We start from the raw sequence: 22087 nt of genomic DNA on the forward strand, positions 1-22087 counted from the left end.
TAGCCAGGTAAGCTGAGCTCAATCCCTGAGGTCCACGTGATAAAAGGAGACAGCTAATTCTGACATGTTGTCCTCTCATCACCGCATGTTGACCATAGCATGCATGTGCTTGCCCAGAAACACACATAGAAATAAATATAATAAAAATTTACATGACCTTGACAGCAATCACCTCCAAATGCTTACTGATGGCCTTAGGATTTTTCCACGTCCTACTAGGACTCACAGGGCACCTCAGGGGTTTCTCTCAAAAGGCTTCCATGGAGTGTTCCAGATGTCCTGGAAGGACTGGGACCCTGAGATAAGTGTGGTCATCAGTGTGAGGGAGGGTGTATTCATAGGAGTGCTTGGGTGGGAGGCATTCATGTGTGTGGGTGCTTATGCACCTCTGAATATGTGCACGCAGCCCCTGAGCACTGAGGTTGTCAGCACAGTGCTGGGAAGAGGGGATTCTGGGCCTTTTAAGTGGGTGCTGAGGATCCAAACCCAGGTCCCCAGGCTCTTGTCAGCCCTTCAGCAACTGAGCCCTGTCCTAGCCCTAAACCTCACTTCTGAAAGTTCTAAGCCCTTATTTTGCAGGCTTATGAAAACAATTTCTGGGTTAACTCAAAAGGTAGTATTCTCACTAATAGCAAAATATCACATTTTATTGAATTTTTTTCTGTAAATCTGTTTCTGCAGACTCATTGCAAATGAGCCAGAACCAAACAGAAAATCGCAACCGTTCACTGTAGCTACTAGGGTTGCATGACTTGTGATTTTCAGGAACTTGGGGTACCGATGCTTGTAGGTTTCTTCTCTTCGAATGTCAGGTAAAATGGATTGCTGAGCAGTGAAGTCCACGCCATTGAGCGATGTGCCCTTCCTAACGCCTTCCACTTTTGCAGAGATAGTCCGAAGAGGCTTCGTGGGCTGCCTCAAGGATGTGTCCATCCTGAAGGGTTCCAGCCCCTCTGGGACATGGCTACCTTTGGATTGGCAGAGCTCTGAGGAGCAGGTCAATGTACATCACAGCTGGGAGGGGTGCCCCACCGACCTAGAAGAAGGAGTTCAGTTCCTGGGTGCAGGTGAGGCATGGCCGGTGACTCAGCCTGTGTTAGTCATTTTTCTGTCACAATCACAGAGTACCCAGGGAAGCTGACTTAAGAAGGTTAACTTGGGCTCTCAGTTTTCCAGGTTTCAGTGGCTTCTGTCTTGTCCCTGCACCACGTCCTGGGGGGAATATGTGACCTTGTAAAACCACTCCTTGCTTGTAAGCGGAAGAGAGGTCCCATACTGCTTCTCATGTCTCCTTGTTGGTCCTCAAGGTCTCCCCCTGGATCCCACTTTTGAATGATTTGAGGGCACCCAAGGGCCACAGGCAAACAGTCTATATGTTTTCTCTTCATGGTTTCATTTTACCTCCTCCACCCAGTTTACTTTAATGAGTTTATATTGCAGGACTCTGTATGTTGAACCATACACTATTTTCAAAGTATGAATAAAAAACGCAACTGTTAAGATTCATGGCACATACTCATGACTGGCACCTCTGGAGGGCCCCAGAGTTCTTGTGTCCCACGTATAAATCAGACAACAGATACCAGCATGCAAGTTACTGTGAAAAACATGGTGCCCAGGAGTTTTTATTGCTAAAATGACTCGACATCCCCATCCTCCTTAATATGTAATTGAAGGATGCCCATCTTTACAGCTCAGCAGGGGCTTTCACAGGCCTCTGAGGAACCTCTGATGAGCAGGGCCATCCCTACCACTGCTGCAGAGGCTGAAGAAAACTGTGAGGTAGTGACCTTCCTTCCCACCCGCCTCTGTGAATGCCCTGACCCCCATGGCATGACCCTGGAAAGAAACAGGGTGGCTTGGCAGATTTAGAACATTCCTCATTAAACACCCAAGTCAGCCTCCTGTTTCTCAGTTGATTGGTTATAAAGTAGCTTAAACTGTGTTTAGTAACATAACTGTAGTGATATAGCTTATTTTTTTCATTAAAGGTGTGGCATTCTGGGCTTGTCTTAGCTTCCTTAAGGGGTTAAGCATCATGCAAGATTCATGTCTGTGTGCGCGCGCGCGCGTGTGTGTGTATGTGTGTCTATGTGTGTCTGAGGACATAATCTGTTTCCTCTTCAAAGGTATATGACATTCATCTTGCAGCCCCCATAGACAGCAGGAGGGATATCAATGACTGATCTATCTTTTGTGAGATTTTTAAACAAAAGTTGCACCTTTCTCGGATGCTTGCCACATTCGTACACTGCCTGCAGTATGCTGATGTGTGCACACACTCTTGTCTTAAAGGATTTCTGGAGCTTCGTTCAGATACGTTTCATGCTGCAAAGGACTTTGAGATTTCCCTGAAGTTTCAAACAGACCAACTAAATGGATTGCTTCTTTTCATTCACAATACAGAGGGTCTGGATTTTCTTGCTGTAAGTTGATGAATTTAATTAAGCTTATATTAAAATATAAGGCCCAACTTTGGAAGAGATAAATTGTATGTTAGTACCAAGCACAATGTTTTTTTTCCTAAACTTAATTTTATTTTCATATTTTTCCTCAAGTAGTCTTTATTTCTACAGGCCTGTGAAATGACTTACAGTGTTAAGATACCTTTTTCAACTGACAATTAGTGCTATAAATGTTGTAAATTGAACAGAACAGAGCAGATGTTAAAAATTAAGGGAATCCAATTTAGTTTCTTGATACGTGAAAAATACCTCTTCATTACCTTCTGATACAGTTTCAAAATGTACTTTATATATTTCACTCGGTGTCATATAAAACACAATACAATGAATGCTAATGAGCAAAGTGCTCAGTCTGAGGGCTCAATTATCATCCTTTTGTGTCTTTCTTTCCCCAACTCTAGCCAGAACCAGCATGTAATCATAATTTTAGGTTTCTTATTGGTACGTATTTTATAGTTTGAATGATGAACATATATGAATGAGTATTACAGATTTTGAGGTTTATGAAAATACACTTTTAGAAATTTCTATTTATTCACAGTATTCTAGGTTATTAACATTTCCCATTGAGGTGTTCCATTTTCAGGGCTGTATAATATACCGCTCACCAACAACACCCTGTTGTTTATTTCCATGTATTTGATATGGCAAATAAGATTAATATGAGCGGTTTGTAAATTTCCCAGCGTGCGGTGAGAAAGTATGACAGCTTTTTTTTTTATTTACCATTAATCATTCGATCAAACACTATCATCAGAATTCAGTGGAACACTGGAGAGATGGCATCGCGGTTATGAATGTTTATGTTTATATCTTGACTCTCTCAGCAACATCTCTCTTGGTGTTTTCTTCCTGTTTTCAGCTCAGTCTCCTCTATGGCGTTGGCCCCTCCTGGCTCTCCAGCCTCTTCCCCTGATGTTTGTTATGATGATGGTGGCTAACCCTCCCCCATTTGTCACGGTGAAAGTATGACAGATGTCTGCACTTGTTGTGTGTCTCTGAGCAAATACCTAACAGAACTAAAAGGAAGAGATTTATTTTGGCTCACTCCATAGCCCTTGTCATTTTTTTGAGAACATCTTGATGGCAGAAACACAGAGCATGGGGAGAGGTTGGGGAAACATCAGGAACAGGACAGGGAAACAGGTGTCCTTCAGAAACTCACTCCCAGTGAGCCACATTCTCCAATCAGCCTGTGCACTCCACCACCATCTCAAAACAATCTAGTCTGAATTTTTTCAAATTTATTTTTACTTATGAGTATGAGTGTTTTGCCTACACATAGATCTGTGCACCATATATGTGCAGATTGCCACAGAGGCAAGAAGAGGTCAGTAAATCCCTGCGAACTAAAGTAACTGATGGTTGTATACCACCATGTGGGTGCAGGGAATCAACCTTGGGTCCTCTGCAAGAGCTGCACGTACTCTTATCATCTCTCTGGTACTTCTCTTCAGTCTTAACCCAGCGGGTTAACCCATGGAAGATATTTGAACACTGATGGGCCCTGGATATGCCTTCACCTACACCAACAGGGGTGACTTCTGACCTCCCAGGTGACTCAATACAATCAATCTGACAGTCACATAGCCTTGATTTTTACACACTCTTCTGTACAGTCTGCTGGTTGGTCTACCACAGATATACACTTGGATAAATGAGGGAGTCTATTAAGTACACAGCGAGTAAAAGTAAAAGAATGTTTTGCAAGTAGCGGAAAGACAGAGATAGAGAGACAGACAGATATCATGGCACCATCAAATCATGTTCTCAAACCCCCTAGCAGAAATCACCTAGGGAAGGAAGCCCCATGAAGCCCATCAGCTAGGTTCCTTGAGGCCTGCACAGAGCTGTTGTCTGTCTCCTGGGGCATGATTTCCAAGTGAAAAGACAAAGAACATAGAAAGGTGAACTCACCTTATTCCCAAGCTGGTGCTGAGGATAGCCAGGAGACACCAAGAAGGGAAACTGAGGCAGTCTGCTGGAGTTCCCAGTTAAACTTGCTCTGCGTGGACGAGCTTCCCACACTCAGCTTCAGGCTCCTTACTCCCACCATTGGCCTCTTTCTATTATGGGATATGCAATACTAACCAATACTGGGAATAATTCACCTTCTGCTGTTCTCATTTTACTTCTGGCTTACTTTGCTCTTTTTTTTTTCTCCTTGTCACACAGTGGGGCAGGCTACCCTGTCCCCAGCCAAGGGGATACTGATAACACTTTGAGACAAACACGTTTAAGTCAGAAATGGGGCAGAACAGCCCTGCTTCCTGAGCCAACATCTCAGCATCATCAAGCAGCATGTGACATTTACCAGCATGGGTGCCTTGCAGGTACCTAGCACAGTCAGTACTGGTCACCCTGCCTGCATGAGTTACTTTATGAAACCCTTCTTAGAGACTCCCTGATCATTACTATAATCTGCCTATCGAAATGCCTTTTGATGATGTATCCCTGACGAAGCATCCAGCATCCCAGTTTCGGATGGGTGCTTCCTGTGTCCAGGGAAACGAACTTCTGATATAAAATGCAAGTCAATATGAAACAGTTTTTGGTGTCAGATAAGAGATGAACTTTTTCCATCTCACCCCACAATACCTAAGATCTCCCTCTGCACACAGAGCAAGGCTCTCTCAGTCTCCCACGCCCGTGCCTCCTGTGTCCTACCTAACTTGTAAGCTTTCTTTAAATCCAATGTCCTCTGACTGCTTGTGTCTACCACCCTGCTTGAAGGACCCATCCATGTATCTCGCATTACTGTAAATCTTATGTGGTATGCGTGCCTGTTTGCGTGTGCGTGGGGTGGGGGCAGCGTGTGGGCTTAGGTTTTCCAAAACCTACTGTAATTAGGGTTCTTAAATGCTTCAATGTCCCACATACCAGAGGTAGGGACAAAGAAAGGTTAACGGGAAAAGGGTGTTCTGGGCCTGTTTAGAAGTAGTTCTTTGGGGCAATTCCAATCTTTACTGTCAGGATATCAGCAGCCCAGTTCAAAACATCAAACAGACATCAATAGGAGCAGCTTGATCCAGAAGACACCACAAAGTTCCCCAAATTTTCAGGAGTCCAAAGAAGCAACAAGAAGCAGCTGAACACCACAAGAAGTTCTCTGGCATGTTTCTCTCTATGACATCACAACAAGCAAAGATCAGTCAAGGCCAGCAAGGCGTTGCAGGACGAACCAATATGAGAGCATCGTTCACCGCCTTTGGCATTATAATCATATTCTTTCTAGACATAACATGCCCTCTCAAGCATCCGTTCCAACCAAACACTACATTCCCTTTCTCCAGACAGCTTCTAGAAGAACACCACGTGTCTGCTCCAGCAAAACATCCTCTCATCATACAGCTTCCGGAAAGACACCGCATGGCACAACTGAGTTTTCAACAAAACCAGAAATTTCCACATAAGGGGTGTGGTGCAGTCAAGTGTGAGAGTGTGTGTGTGTGTGTGTGTGCATGTGTGTGTAGGTACGTGGGTTCACTTGTGTGAATGCACATGTGTACATGTGCATATGAAGCCCAAATTTGACCTTTAATTCCTTTCTGGATATACTTTCCACTGTGCTCACTGAGACAGGGTCTCTTACTGACTCCAGAGTCTGTTAGTCCAGCCAGTTGATATATCCTGTTCCCTGGAGCTTCTGTTTGCCTTCCCAGCGCTGTGATTCCAGAATTACAGAAGGCCACATTCCACCTGGTGAGGGATCCCTGAGCTTGGCAAGTGGTTCAGCCTCAGCCTTTAGAGGAGCCTTTGCCCCAGCTCCTCTAAATCTTTCCTGCCTCAGAGGGAGCGAGTGGCTCATCTGCTTCTGTGGCCTCTCCTCGCTCTCAGCTACAGGAGTGCTTCAACATCCCCTCTGCTATCAGGAAGATTGTAGGGAGCCGAGGATCTTGGTACCTCTTGAATGAAGCCTGCCTGCTGGGGATGTATCACGAAGGCATCTACATAGAAGATATATTCTTTCCTCATTGAGATTGAATTTATTTCATTTAACATGCTATTCTCAAACTTTCAACTAGTATGGTTGCTGACTTCATACCTAAAACAAAAATTAAAAAAAAAAAGCCTGGTTGGTAAAATAATTATCATGTAATGTTTTGAGGTAAAATATGAGTGCTTCTCCCTTACAATGAAGATTTTGGGTAAAATATGCTGACATTAGAAAATGGAGCATTAATCTGAAAGAATACACACAGAGGCAATTACGCTGGAGACTCAGAATAAAACTGAAACATCGAATCAAAATAAATCTTACAAATTTGAAATCGAGTTCACTAACCATTTAAAATAAGCTTCATCAAGCCTGACATTTCATTCTCTTATTGTCCTGTCAAATTTTCTCCCAAATTAAATTGATACATGCAGTCGTATTTTCTCATTTCTGAGAACTCACAAAACGGAGTCATAGTTCACAGTGTTCTGTTCTCCACTTTGCCAGCCGTTTAGAGTGGGATTTAATCTGTTAACTATGTTACAAAAGTAGCTGGTGTCTCCATAATAACACAGCGTGTAGCATAATCATTCCTGGGTATGAATCTGTTTGACTGAATACAACGTTCTTCATAGCAATCGTAAGCTTGCGGCATATTTCATTACCTGCTACTTCAGCTCTGCTTAGGATAAAGTGAGCCGCTTTATTGCGTCTCGCCTTTCTTCAGGAAGCTGACCTGTTCTCGTTGAAGCTGCCATCCTGCAGCTTCTTGACGTGCCTCTTTGCGTTTTTGAATGTGAAATGCAGATGGAGCTGAAGAGCGGGCTGCTGAGCTTCCAGTTAAATTCCAGCCGTATCTTGACACGCGTGGAGGTCAGGCTGGGACGGACCCACTGTGACGGAAAGTGGAATAGAGTCACTATCAGAAGGGAGGGCTCCATGGTGTCAGTTGGTGTGAATGAACTTACGAAGAGCACCTCACGGGCCGGGGACCAGCCTCCGCTGCTGACTTCACCTGTCTATCTGGGTGGGATCCCACAGGAACTACAGGCCTCCTATAGACATTTGACTCTGGAGCAAGGTAAGTTCCCATCAGAGGCAAACACCATTGGACATGGCTCTGGACCACCAGGCATTGGTCATACTATTTCAAATATGGCCGTAGACGTGCAATAAAATAAGCCCCACTAACCCACCTTCCCTTTGCTGACAGCCCTTTAAGCTAAAAGAAAAATACTTACTGGATAGTTCTTCAAACAGACTTTTAGTGTATTTTTATAGTCCTTTTGGGAAGTTTTAAAGATTCATTTCTTTAGTTTGATTTTATGTTTGTATCTTGCCTGAGTGTGCATATTCAATGCAGTGCCCTCAGAGACCAGAAGAGGGCATCAGACCCACTGGAACTGGACCGACAGAAGGTTAGAGACACCATGTGACTGCTAGAAATGGAGCCCAGGTCCTTTGCAAGAGCAGACAGTGCCCTTAACCTCTCAAGCAGCCCCATACAGTTCTCCGTGCTATTCGTAAGAGTGTCTGACCGCATTCCTTAAATTCAACATGTTTATTCCAACATATCTTCGGCAAATAAGTGTCACACAGATAGACCAATTCTGTATGTATTACATGCGTAATTTCCTTGAAAACTCAGGTGATTCGCGATGTTAAAATATCGATCATTATCTATATGTGAAGGTAAACGGTAGAAGGTTGTGTAGATGTGAATAAACAACAAGGGAAAGAGTGACATTAATCTCAGATGCTGACGTCGGAGCTTGTCACCTCCATTTTCGGTAGAAGCTTTGCGCAGCAAAAACACACGAAGCACTAAGCTTAGTAGAATTTCAAGTATGTCTGTGGAAAAATTAGACAGCTTTATCAGTAACCATCAGAAGAGGGAAAGCAGTTAAACATCCAACCCAAAATTTAACTCATGCATGGCTGTACTTAACTAGAAAAAAAAATTTTTTTAAGGCACTTGGCCATGTTGGCACTGGAGAGGCTGGGACAGGAGCATGACAATTTTGGAGCTCTCCTGGGCTACACAGTGAGACCCTGGACTCAAAAACAAAAGGAAGATGGCTAAGAGCATCTGGATGAAGTTCCCCTGAGCTCTTCTTACGAGAAGAGCCAAGGAAGTTCTTCACAAGGAGCCTCTGAGTGAGCCATGGCGGTTCCTGACCCCGCCTGACGATGAGGAAGGTGAAGGACTGGCAAGAAAGCATCTGCAGGAGACACACAGTTAGAAAGCAGATGCGAGGGTCCGTAGTGCATAACCTGGTGCCACAGCTTGGCCTCCTGACAGTGAAGCATTCTTTTAGTTGGCGTTTGCCATTGCCCTGTCCCTGTGACTTGGGGACAACCCAGAAACTTCCAACGTGTGACCAAATGGGTTCTCCTAGAGAGACTGTTCTCTGCTCATTTTTAAATCTACGCACCATGAATGGTTAAAATTTCCATGAAGCAGTCTTTGCCTATTTGGTAAGTACATAAAGATTTAAATGACTTTGGATCGAGGATATATGGGGCGCTGTAAGGACGCTCTGAACAGAGTAGCAGCAGTAAGGAGTTAATGAATAACCAGGACCTGAGACAGTAATGACATTTTCAAGGCACTTAAGATGTAGCAGCTGCTAAAAATATTACATTCACACAAGATCGTCCCTAGATTTTCAGGCTTTCCGGTATTAGAAGGAATCTGGCAATTCTCTACGAGTGAGAAGACTCCATCCTGTTTACACGGGGCTGGATTGGATAAAACAATCTCCCTATCCAGGCTTAGACTCCAGACTCATACCTGACCCTGTTCCCACTGATGGCCTTGGAGACATGAATGAAAGAGAATGCTGAACTGATACTGAGGAGGAAAAAAGTAAAGCATCATCATAGACCCAAGGGGAGCAATTTTACCTACACTGGATGTAAGGCTACGGTACCAACGCACTTTTTTATTTATGCATTTATTTGTGATTTGTCTGTGTCACTGGTTTCAAACCATGGATAAACTTTTGAAGTCTGGTTTGCTTGAAGATACTAAGGAACCGGAATTAGCTTTTTTCATCATCGTCGTCGTCGTCATCATCATCATCATCATCATCATCACCATCATCATCATCATCATCATCATCGTCGTCGTCTTTCCAGGTGCACAGGAATGGGATAAGTGAAATGTTGATAAAAGGCTTGAGACCCCTCGCGCCTTGCTTTAAGACTCTGGCTCAGATACTTTGAGACATACTGACCTATTGTACCTGGTTACGGACTCACCTGAGAGAATACCCAGCAAAGGGGTGCATAGCCTACCGGCAGCCACGTGTGACCGAAACGGTTCATGTGTGCTCCCTGTATCTCTCCTGGTCCTCTCAGTAGCTGTTTTATCTTTTACCTCATCCTTCCCCAAGCTTCCTAATTAGAGCCTCCTCTTCTCCAGACTCCATTTTGCAGTTGCATCCATGCTACATTTTTCCTCCCCTAGCCATTAATGTAACTGTTCTCCAAATCAAATGTAAAATTAATTTTCCTTGCTGTTTTGAAAGTTCTGGGCAACTTAATCTGCTAAACTTGTAACCCCTCACAGGAACTGTGGGAGTTCGTCTTCTTGGAAATATCACAACAAGCACATCCCGGCCAGCTGCAACTGCCCAAGGCACACAATATCGTTGTGTGTGCTCTGCCTAAACCCCTGGAAGACAGGCAAGGGGCAAGCTAGAACCCATCCTGCCTGCCCCTCAAAGCACATAGCCCCCTGCTGCCTTTCTGATCCTTCCACACAGACACGTGGGCCATCTAGGTATTGAGACGTTTGGGAGCTGGGGAAAGGAAGAAAAGAACAAGAACTTTTGTTGCTTTGTACAAAGGCAGGGGATGAAGAGTCTCCGCTCCTGTCAAAAGCAATTCTTTTCCCAGCTTTTTATTATCCTGTTCATCCAAGTTCTGAAGTGTCTTAGGGAGGGTTTGGTGCCACGGTATTGAAATAATGGAGTCACCCTGTCGAGGGAGTCTGTTCCACCTGAAGGAAACCACAGCAGGGCCCTACACGTGAGCTCCGTGGCTTTGCCGGCAGGCTAGTGCCCCAGGAGTCTTTGCTCCTGTAGTGGGTGCCTGGAAACCCACTTCTGGCCTCTCTGGATACCTCTCTGTGCAAATCGAAAGGCAGTCACCATACCTGTGCCTTTCCTGACTTTAAATATGTACGCAGTAAAGTAATCTCCATGCCATTAGATGCCTGACTTTTGAAAATCGTAGTGAAATTGATGAATATGATCTTCTAGCCAGTTTTCGTTGTGTCTGTATGTGCATTGTGTCTGTATGTGTGCAGACATCCCAGTTTGCACTGTGCCTGCATGCGAACCAGTATGCCTTTGCATACGAAGGCTGGAAGTCTACCTTTGTTATTCCTTGGATACTGTCCACATTTTTATGTATTTATTGATTTATTATGAAATCAGGGTTCTTCACTTGTCTGAGTCTCTCTAGTTGGCTAGATTGATTAGCTAGAAAACCCCAGGGATCTGTTGTCTCCTCCTCCCAAACCCTTGGGTTACAAGCACTAATGAAAACGTCCAGCATTTTTAAAAAGATCTCTGATATAACATTCAATCTTTATGACATTTACAGATGTAAACAATGTGCGTGGGTCATTTTTACCCTAACTCTTGTCTTCTATCACCTATGGAATCCATTCTCTACCTTTTAATGTCTTGTCATTGTTTTCTTAATAACTCGCCAAGTCCAATTTGTGCACCATATACAGGGATGGGTTGAGGTCTTTACTGGAGAACACTCAACTTGCCAGGCACTGTACTGCTAAGGAGGACTGACTTTCCATCCTCTGTGGGCCATGAATATTCAGTAGCTGCTCAGCTAGTGACGGAGACATGGGAACCCCTTCTTACCCCATGTTGGAACGTGCACTAGCTTGACCTTGCTCAGGCCTTCTGCGGGCAAGCGTATTTGTTAGAACTCATGCATACATTGAGTGTGTCCTGTCCGGAAGACACTGTTTTGCTGTGGTTGTCCCTGACCTCTGGCCCTTGTAATGCCCCCACACGCTCTTCTGTGGTGTCCTCTGAACCTTGAATAAAGAGTAGGATACAGAGGCTGAGCCTTCACAGCCAGTTTTCTCTGGACATTGACCACTTATGAGTTTCTATATTAATCTTTGCACAGAGAAGTTTCTCTGAGGAGCTCTGAGCTACACTACTCTACAGGCACAGGGCTGTACAGTTAGAAGGCTGTTTGATACTGAGTATCGTTTCAGCAAAACAGTAGTCATAGATTCACCTGTGGGGCCTTTGAGCTTCCCAGCCATGGGTTCTTACTCAGACTTATGGTGCTAGGCATGGCTTTCCTTCTCTAAAGCTGGCCTCCAATCCAACACGATGAATCCAATAATAAATCAGGTATAAATTCAATAATGAGACAATCGGTTGCTAACCCTAACATTCACACGACTACCACAACCAACAGCACATCTTTCCCATAGCTTCGGTGTGGGATTCTTATCCCCTAGCAGCCTGCAGTTCACCTTATGGTACTGTGAAAGCTCAGCCAGCAGGGAGGAAGCTTCCTGGCTAGCGGCATCTTGATTGCACCGTGTGCTATGATCAAAGTCTTCAGCCATAGGTTTACCATCAAGTTCTGATGACTGCCCATCGTCTTGATTCGGTTTCCAAAGATAGAAATCAGTTTCTCACAACTGTGTAACAAGCACCCGATTGACTGGGCCATCCCCGAGAGGCTCTGTTGCCATCTTACGTGGGCCCTTCCGTGGCATCGTGTGTGAACAGCAGAGTATGTTCCTCAACACCCCATCTCCAGAACCCCGTCTTGACAGCCCGAAGTTCCAGAAGCATGTGGAATTTCTTAGAGCAGCACGGCCACATTGTGAGTGCTGCCTGACTTTTGTCCTCTTTTTATGGGGATAGAAAATAGGGTGCGGAGATGTGAGAGGATCCTCATACGGATCGCCAGAAAATGGCGGCTATTAACAACAGGATCCTTCGGTTCCGAAACTTTCAGCGAATACATCTTATACCGAGCTTCACTGCTTCCAACTCAATTCAACCAACTCTTTTCATGCCTACCATGTATTGAAGATAGACTCGCAGTATTGATCAGTCAGGCCTGAAGGAACTGAAATAATAGCCAAAGGCCTTTAAAAGGAAGTAGACTGCAGCTTAACACGACGGAAGAAATAATAAGACGTCAGCTAAACACTGAGGAGAACAATTTGGCCATTTTAATCTTTAAGAACCCTCATGGTGTGACCAGACTTTGCAAACTCGACATTGTCTTGTGCAGAAAGGTGAATATGGGGGAATGGTGACTCCAGTCCTTTCCGCCTTAACATGGGGCATATTTCTGGACATCTTCTGGCCAGACTTCACAGACACGACCTCTGGTGACACGTGTTCAAAGAAACAGGAAACAGTGATTTCTTTGGCTTGATTTCTCTCGGTCTATGTTGGTTCTCTGGCAAACAGTGAGACCTACAAATCCACTGGCTCTCCCCAGGCGATGTCTCAGGCTCGGGGTGTTAAATACACATTCCATGAAGTTTATGGGGCTAACTCTGCTGACGCTGACTGATGGTCTTTGCTAATTCGAGTGTGAACCCAGTGCCCCTTCAAGGTGTGTATTCAAGATGACAGAGTACAGAGAAAATGGCGGGGCACAGGACTCTTGCCTTTTCCTGGTGGTTTTGCTGGGACACATTCCATACCTATAAATGAGAATTGGGATGATTAGACAGCTCATGCCAGTTTCGGTTGGGGGGGGCAATGTTTTCTTCTCCACTGTCCTACGTAAACACTTCATGCTCTATCTTGTCCCCAAATCACACAAATGTAGGGATGATTTCTTTCACCCCCTTACCACTTACTCCTACTAACAATTATCCTACATTGACTAGGCTCGTGGAGACTCCTGTCTATCTTGTATGAAAGTTTAAATTTTACTTTATAGCTAAAAAAATTTTTTTTAGAAAACACAGGCCTATATAGGCAAAAGAAATTGTTTATGTGCCAAGGTGGGATTGTAATTTTGCATGTGCAGCTTTTCAAAATGGCATCTCTAAGTACATCTCCGCAACCATTTAGCCAGACGAAAAGCAAGAACGATAGATTTCTCAAACAAGACTCTAATCATTGTCCCTGACTAAGCCCTCCCCCAAGAGGTGAAACTTTCAGAGCACAAGAACAGTTGGTCATTAATGACCCAAGCCCTTTCTGTGACACGAATCCCTTTCTGTTTGCTAGGGTTCCGTGGTTGCGTGAAGGAAGTTGCATTTACACGGGGTGCTGTCGTTAACTTGGCATCTGTGTCCAGCCGTGCTGTCAGAGTCAATCAGGATGGATGCCTATCAAGTGACAGTACTGTTAACTGTGGGGGAAACGACTCCATCCTGGTTTATCGGGGAAGCCGGCAGAGTGTTTACGAGAGCGGTCTCCAGCCCTTTACAGGTAACGTGGCAGTCTCTAAATTAAATGCTATAGGTCTACCATCTGCTTTCTTTTCCCTTGCTGAAAGCCCACTGCAAGCCTGTAGGAAGCTGGTTTTAAACTTTCTACTTCTTATTTCCTTTTAAGAATACCTGTATCGGGTCACAGCCTCACACAAAGGAGGTTCAGTATCCAGCGATTGGAGTCGGGGACGTACATTGGGCTCAGGTAAAGTCTGCTGATTTCCAAACATAACTGTAGACATATGAATATGTCTGTGCACATAAAATCTATGGAAGAAAAATCTATGCCCTGAAACAGCACCAGGTTGGTTTGAAAATGGCTGTGGAAAAATTTAGACCTCTGCATTTGAGTTTGTAAGAGTTAACTGTGTCTTGCTAGGGCTTTTTCTTTCTTCTTTAGACTCAGAGAAAGGAAACCTTAAGATATTTACAGAACTAAGAGGCTACCATGTTATTTCAGAGTGAGAAATATCTACTAATCGTCAATATCACAAAAGGTAGAAGACAGACATGAGGGTACCATTAGTCAGGATGGTTAAGTTCTTGAGTGTCACAGAGAGTGCACTCTAGAATCAGGGACATCTGTCATATCCTAGGAGACATCTGTCATGGTGGTGAGCAATGGCCTTGGAGAGTGACTCTCAAAGGCAAAAAAGTTCAAATAAGTTTGTTTTCAAATCAGAAGAAAAGCAGTGAGACATGTTAGACCAGACTTCAGACTTCCGAGCAGCAGGTAGGTGTTTTGTACTTGTGACTGTGTCAGCATGATCGTCCTTAGGGTGGCAGGGCTGGGAGCTATGGATCACAAAGTGTTTGATGAATCAGGAGTTTTCCACCAATCCAGTGAAATGGCTGTCAGAAGTCTAGCACATAAGTGGTGGTTGTTGTCTCTGAGGACAGTTTCTCTAACCACAAAATATTGTCCCAAAACATGCTTTTCACCATGCTATTCTTTCATATTCCTCAATTATTGGTTACTAGCCCTTCATTTAAAGGGTATAAAAAGTATTGAGATAGATCACTGTATTAGTCAGGGTTTCTATTCCTGCATAAACATCATGACCAAGAAGCAAGTTGGGGAAGAAAGGGTTTATTCAACTTACACTTCCACATCGTCTTTTATCACCAAAGGAAGTCAGGACAGGAACTCAGAGAGGGCAGGAACTTGGAGACAGGAGCTGATGCAGAGGCCATGGAGGGATGATACTTACTGGCTTGCTTCCTCTGACTTGCTCAGCTTTCTCTCTTATAGAACCTAGGACCACAGCCCCGGGATGGCACCACCCACAGTGGGGCCTTCCCACCTCTCATGGAGGTTCAAGAGTTGCTGCCTATGGGTTTTCTAGAGAGGATGATGGGAGAATCTCCTAAGATAACTAAAATAATTATCTACATATAGACAAGACATTGAGAAAAACATTCTCTCTAGACCCTCCTCAACCTCAGAGTGGGTAGAAGACTCAGAATAAAATAGCCATTCTGGCATGTTTCTACCTCTGTTTTACCATCCGCCACGTTCTTAGCAGATATGCTACAATAGTCTGCTTTTAGGCAGGTTAGTGGGTGTCTAGAAAATCCATGGTTAGCTAACTTCCTATCATGACTCCACTATGGAGTTCTGAAGGTACAGCCATTATCTGATCACACGTCCTGTATCAGAAATTCACATTTGCAATCTGACCACAACACCAAGCAGCTCCCGAGGGCTGGAGAATAACTGCACTATTTAATAATTTTTTGAGTCAGTTTTGCTCTGTCCCTTATGAGAAGACCATCTGGTAGACAGTACCGTCTTTGCCCTGTACCACATTCACAACTAATAAAATCAGCTTCTCTCTCTCCTTACCTCTTTCCTGGCAACTTGGTTGTGTAGCTGTTCTCTGTAGACGCCTGTAGTGTTTTAAGCACAGAGAGAGCTGCTCTCTGCACCTCCTCTCACCCTCAATGTTCACTTTGCTTCCCTTAAAGCCGTCCTGTTGTATTGGTCTGAACAATAAAGTCTAGGAGGAGGCCATTTGATGTGGGGAACCTGACTGCTTCCCCTTGTCCATCGACAGGACTCAGAAACCCAGGAGCAGTTGGAGCCACTCTGTCGTCCATCTTGCTGTCACACAGTTCCATGGGCTCTTTCTTTGTGTCCCCAGTGCAGTCAGCTGTGATGAAGTTGTTAGTGATCAGAGCTGTGTAAATATCTAATGAGTAATTAAAAGTTATGGATTTTTTTAAATCGGGGCCCAACTTGCGAGGTCTTCTATAGTTCCTATAAGCATTGTCCTTTTGTTCTGAGATGCTCTGAAGGGAATGTCTCTAAAACTGATTCTGAAGTCTATCCAGGGCACCTACTCCCTTAACCTCCCAAATGAAATTAAAACTGTGTCCTATATATCATACCTGCTAGAGCTTTGCTTTTTGAAAACCGTTTTAAGAAAGATTGAGTTTGGAAAGTGAGACAGCCATTCCAGTACCACACACAGTCACATGTGTGGTTTTCCTGGTTTGGGCTACCTGAAAGGCATAAAAGTGTCAGCTCAGTGTGTGTAATAACAGCCTAATTACCTTGCTCTAAAGAGGCACATCATTATACTGCTTCACCCTGTTACCTACCGACCACGCACCTCCTTCCTGATGAGTGTTGCTTAAACACGTCGGATACAGTCAATGTTTTGGGGGAAACCTGGTCTCAACTAAAAAGGATGTTCTGTCGATAGAGTTTTGATGGTTTTGAAATATAGCTTAAACTGAATGGCTCAAGATGTGCAGTCATATTAAATCAATGCTGAAAAGTTACAACTCTAATAAATTGTATTTATGCTAATGGTCGAGTCTGATTTACGGCTGCCATTAAAAGTGAAGAATAGGAACAGTCATCCCCTCAGACTGGCGCTCGCTCTCCCTCTCTCTTTTATTCATTCCCAGCTCCACACAGTGTGCCAACTCCCTCAAGAGCCCAGAGCATAAATGGATACAGCGTTGAGGTGGCCTGGAATGAACCCGCTATGGTTAAGGGTGTCCTGGAGAAGTACATTCTGAAAGCCTACAGTGAAGACAGCGCCCAACCCCACATGCCCTCAGCCAGCACTGAGTTTAACAACACCGACATCCGCACAGGTAAAGGAGACTCCTTAGAGTCTGCCCTGCAGTGTTCTTTGTTTGGTCTTCATGCTTGGCTCTCCTGAGTACATTGGATATGTGCGCTAGGGCCATTGGAAAACAACAACACGAGGTAGACCATGATGGGACGCACCTGTAAGCACAGAGTCGGGAAGCTAAGGTAGAAGAATGGTGAGTGCAAGGCCAGCACAGTTTCGTTGTAAGTACGGGGCCATCCTAGGCTGCATAGCCGTACCCTATTCCAAAAGAAGGAAACACGTGCATGTACACACACACACACACACACACACACACACACACACCCACCACCACCACCACCACCACCACCAACCAAATAAGGAAATCAATGTAATGGAAACCTGTGTCTATCTGCCTAGGATAAAAAGGGGAATTCTGCAAAGCACAGATTCCAGTGACTATACATGCATTCAGAGGTTCATCTTCTCTCCTTCTAAGGACTGGGTTGCAGGATTCATAGCCTCTGGATATTGCATAGATATCTTTTTAAAGATCATGTACATATCTATAGATACAAGTGGAAGCCATATATATACATATATATACATATATATACATATATATATATGCACACATGTGTATATGACCACTCTGCATATTTTACCATGTAAAACTGTACTCTTTGGGACTAGCTCAAGTTCACAGAACCATTATTTATTGTAAAATTGCTGGTTAAACCTAATTATCTCAAGGTGGAGGGGGGTTATAGCCCCAGCCATTTGACTGGCAAATCGGGGAATCAATTTTTCACGGTGCAGCTGGCCATGAAGACTGATTAGAAGGGAATACACCCACATCTCCCTGACACATCTCACACCAGAATCCACGTGTGTATGAATAGGAATTTCAGCTTTAGAAAATGCCGCAGCAGATTCAACTAGAAAGCCAAGTAGAAGCCTTTCTTCCCCAAGAGGAAAAGCTCTCCTCCACAGCAAAATATTCACTGGAGTCATCATGTAGACATGGTCACTTTTCTCTTTCCAGCACATTTATTGTACAAACCCAAGCCTTCATTCCTATCTTTAGAAGTTTTAATGTGTCACCTGGATGTGTACACATTGCAGAATTGTATTTATTTGTTATCACACCTATTTGCTGTGGATGCATTTGTGTGAGCACACATAGCATGGTGCATATGTCAACATCATGAACATGTTGAGAGGCTCATTCTCTCATTCTGCCATGTGGGCCCCAGGGACTGAGCTCAGGTCATCAGGCTTGGTGGCAAGTACTTTACCCACTGGACCAGTTCATCAGCCCACAGCCAAATTTCATATAAAAAAAATCTATGTTCTCCACTTCCTTCTTCTCTCTAATACTCCCTGATGGAAACGCAACCTAAGTCCCACTGACCTTTTTCCACGTTGCACAATTGGCAAAACTATAGTGATAGTCCCCAAGCAGCACCAGTCCCACCCCATTTCCGTAATCTATTCTTATAATCTATTTTTCCCAAATCACTCAAGTGTGAATGCCCCCCAGTGTCCCTCTCATTGTTGCATTCGTAGTTGAGACACATTAGAGCCCACAGTGGAAGTGGAGTCTACCTCGAATGGTCTCATTGACTCTCTTTATTTTAATTGGATATTTTATGTATTTACATTTCAGATGTTATCCCCTTTCCCAGTTCCCCCATCTCCCATCCCCCTCCCCCTGATTCTATGAAGATGCTCCCCACCCACCCATCCACTCCCACCTTAACACCTTGGCATTCCCCTACACTGGGGAAATGAGCCTTCACAGGACCAAGGGCTTCTCCTCCCACTGATGCCAGACAATGCCATCCTCTGCTACATATGGGGCTGAAGCCATGGGTCCCTCCATGTATATTCATTGGTTTAGTCCCTGGGAGTTCTGGGAGGGTCTGGTTGGTTGATATTGTTTTTCCAGTGGCCAGTAAACTATGAACAGTTCTGTCTGTCCTTCTGTTGCCTTCTAATCTTCCCCTTCCCTCCACATATATACATGTGGCAATCGTTTTCTAAAAGTGTTAAACTCAGCTATGTCTTCCTACCTACCCATCAAGTCAAACTGCTGAATGTCTTCCGTAGGTTTTCCATGGTTCTTTTGGTACTGCAGGCATGAGTCTGTCCTTCAGGACTAGCTAGGTGTCTGTGAGGGTCTTCCCAGAGAGCTTTGAAAGAGGAAGAAAGATCACTCTGAGTGTAGGTGACACTGTCTCAGTGGCTTGGTGCGCAGAAGGAACGAGGAAGAGACCGGATGAGTACCAGCATCCACTCTGCCCACTTTCTCACGGAGAGCATAGCGTATCCACTTATCCCACGCTCCCACCACCATACCTTCCCTGCTCCAATGCACTGTGTCTGCTCAAACCATGAGACAGAAGGAACCCTGTTTCACAGTTGCTTTTATCAGATCTCCTCACAGCAGCGAGAAACGTAATTAATAAAGGGACTTTAAACCACCTTCTGGATCCTTCTTCCACGTTCTTCTTAACCTGTGAAATGGAAAAGTAATATATACCTGAAAGAATATTAATATTACATGGTCCATTCTGGCCCTGGTACTTCTTGACTGCTGCAAGTTGAAGATATCAGTTCACCTCTACATGCTCCAGACTCCGTTTATGCTAACGAGAATGAAATACAGCTACTTACCCCGTAAGATAACCAGAGAAAATAGCACCACATCTGTGTAGAACATAGAAAATGATGCGTGGCACGAGAAGCGTTAAGAATGGGAGCTGTCAGGGTCTATACACTATGAACATAGTGCGTAATATCTGGTAACATTTTCTAACAAATAAGTAGTGATCGTAGGGGCTTATCACTTCCAAAAATTTGTACAAATTTCCCCAAAGGTTATACAAGTTATATTTCTACCAGCAAGCAGAACACAAGAATTTACATTTCATTTCATCTTAGCCACCACTATATTTTATAATGTTTTTTTAAAACCTTTGCAAATTTGAGAATCAAAAGTTTGAAGGTATTATTTTAATTTAAATTTATTTGCTCATTAGAGACATCGTTTGGATATTTAGTCACTAGACTTCTTTTGAGATGTGGCCTAAATTGGTTCCTTGCTAATTTTTCTAGTGCCTGAGTCACACTTTTCTCTCTAGTTATAAAGCATATTTATAGTTATAAATATAGCTCTTCCAAATTTTGCTATTTTTCTTTTAGTCTGTACTTCATACAAAAATTTTAAAAGATATTTTGTATAATTAATATGCTATCTCATTTTTCTATGAGTTGTTTAAAAATGAAGAATGCACATTTTGTATTCAGGGTAAATTAGTATTTGTTCATGTTAGATAAGCCAACCATCAATGCCTTACCTGTTATAACCAATCTACGTTTAGTGCAGGATCAAGTCAGATACTGAACTTGGAGACGCATTTTCAAGATTCTGGAAGATGATGCCATAGAACGGTGGTTCTCGACCATTGGGTCATGACCCCTTGGGGAGTCACATATCAGATACCTGCCTATCGCATATTTACATTATGATTCATAACAGTAGCAAAATTGCACTTAAGAAATAGCAAAAAAAATAATGTCATGGTTGGGGGTCACCACAACATGAGGAAGCTATATTAAAGGGTTGCAGAACTAGGAAGGTTGGGATCCATAGGCCTAGAGAAAGAACAGGCCAGATTGAGAACCGGGGCAGTGAATTAGTCTATGTTACCATCAGCGTGGGAAGTACAAGGCTGAAGTACAGGGAGGGAGAGTCACAGACTGGGTACTACCTTTCTGTATGCAATCTGTTGATGAAGTAGCAGGAGAATTCTCATTGATTGACCTTTCCAGTTTTCCTCAAAATACTGTTTCTATTGGCATTTTTCTCTTTGTTCTTATGACTTCTACATCCATTGTGTATGTTTTCCCCTTTAAACTCGTAGTGGATTTTGGAGTTTTGTGGTTGGACTAAGTTTTATATTCATCTACACTAGAAGCAGAATTTTGTCCATTCACATTTATTTTTATAGTTGAGCGGTTGACTTTGTTTCTGCCTTCAAGGTACGGATGTTGTGGTTTTCTCATTGTATGGATGTTTATATATGGTATGGTGTGTGTGTGTGTGTGTGTGTGTGTGTGTGTGTGTGTGTGTGTGTGTGTACAGGCACACACATGCCACATTCTATCTAATGCTGGTCATTGCCCTTTGAGACCAAGTCACTTAGTTCTTTGCAGATGAATAAACGGTGCTAACAGGTTGTGGTGGTTTGAATGAGAATGGTCCTCATAGGCTCTTCTGTTTGAATAGTTGGTCCCCAGTTGGTGAATCTCTCTGGGAAGAATTGGAAGGCGTGGTCTTATTGGAGGAGGTATGCCACTGAGGGATGAGTTTTGAGGTTTCAAAAGCCTATTTCATTCCCAATCAGCATTCTTCCCACTCCAGCCCACTCACTCTGACTCAGGCTTGTGGATCAGACGTGAGCACTCAACTACTGCTCCAACACCATACCTATCTGCCAGCTGCCATGTTCCCTGCTGTGATGGTCACAGATTTTAATCCTCTGGAACAAGATCCAGGGGGGTCAGTCAGGTTCACACTTGCATTGGCGTGCTTCACTGAGTGAGCCATTTCTCTAGCCCCTTCTGTCTCCTAGTTTCTGTTTCTTAGTATAGACTGGATTCATTGACTTGATCCCAAAAGGTGTGTGGGCTGCTGAGAGCTCTGACAGGCAGGCAAGGCCACAATGCAGATGGGAATTATAAGCAGTAAGGACAACTTCAAGTCTGCCAGCGAGCTCGGCTAATACAGAAACAGAGTAACGGAGGATGGGGTGGTGTGTGCACCAAGTGCCATCACAGTAACCTTGGTAACTATCTAAGGCAAAGAATTCCAGAGTGAAGAAAATAAGGACTAGAAAAGCAAAGTGCTGTGAGGGAGAGCAGCATAGATTCCAGGGCTGGGGGTGGGTGGGGGTGGGGCTGGGGGTGGGGCGAGGTGGGGTAAAGTTCAGCAGACTTGGCAGAAGGGTGGCTGTCACTTTGTGAAGCAACTCCTGTCACACAGTAAGCCTTCATGTCACTTGAGAAAATAACTTTTCCTTGGCATAACTGAAAGTGACTTTGGTGGAGATGTTAATATTTTTCATTAATTTAGCTTTTTAGAGTCACA

The 22087-nt window shown here is 43.9% G+C and overlaps 1 protein-coding gene across 1 annotated transcript in view; it reads left to right on the forward strand.

Annotated features, from left to right (window-relative positions):
* Ush2a (usherin) overlaps positions 1-22087 on the forward strand; it is a 666448-nt gene that overhangs the window by 254389 nt on the left and 389972 nt on the right. Inside the window, exons 24-29 of the mRNA NM_001302219.1 lie at positions 888-1067; positions 2296-2426; positions 7210-7483; positions 13659-13862; positions 13989-14069; positions 16781-16972. Of these exons, the coding sequence (NP_001289148.1) occupies positions 888-1067; positions 2296-2426; positions 7210-7483; positions 13659-13862; positions 13989-14069; positions 16781-16972 (1062 nt within the window). The remainder of the gene's footprint in view (positions 1-887; positions 1068-2295; positions 2427-7209; positions 7484-13658; positions 13863-13988; positions 14070-16780; positions 16973-22087) is intronic.

Source organism: Rattus norvegicus, chromosome 13, assembly GCF_036323735.1.
Source record: "Rattus norvegicus strain BN/NHsdMcwi chromosome 13, GRCr8, whole genome shotgun sequence".
Taxonomy (NCBI): Eukaryota; Metazoa; Chordata; class Mammalia; order Rodentia; family Muridae; genus Rattus; species Rattus norvegicus.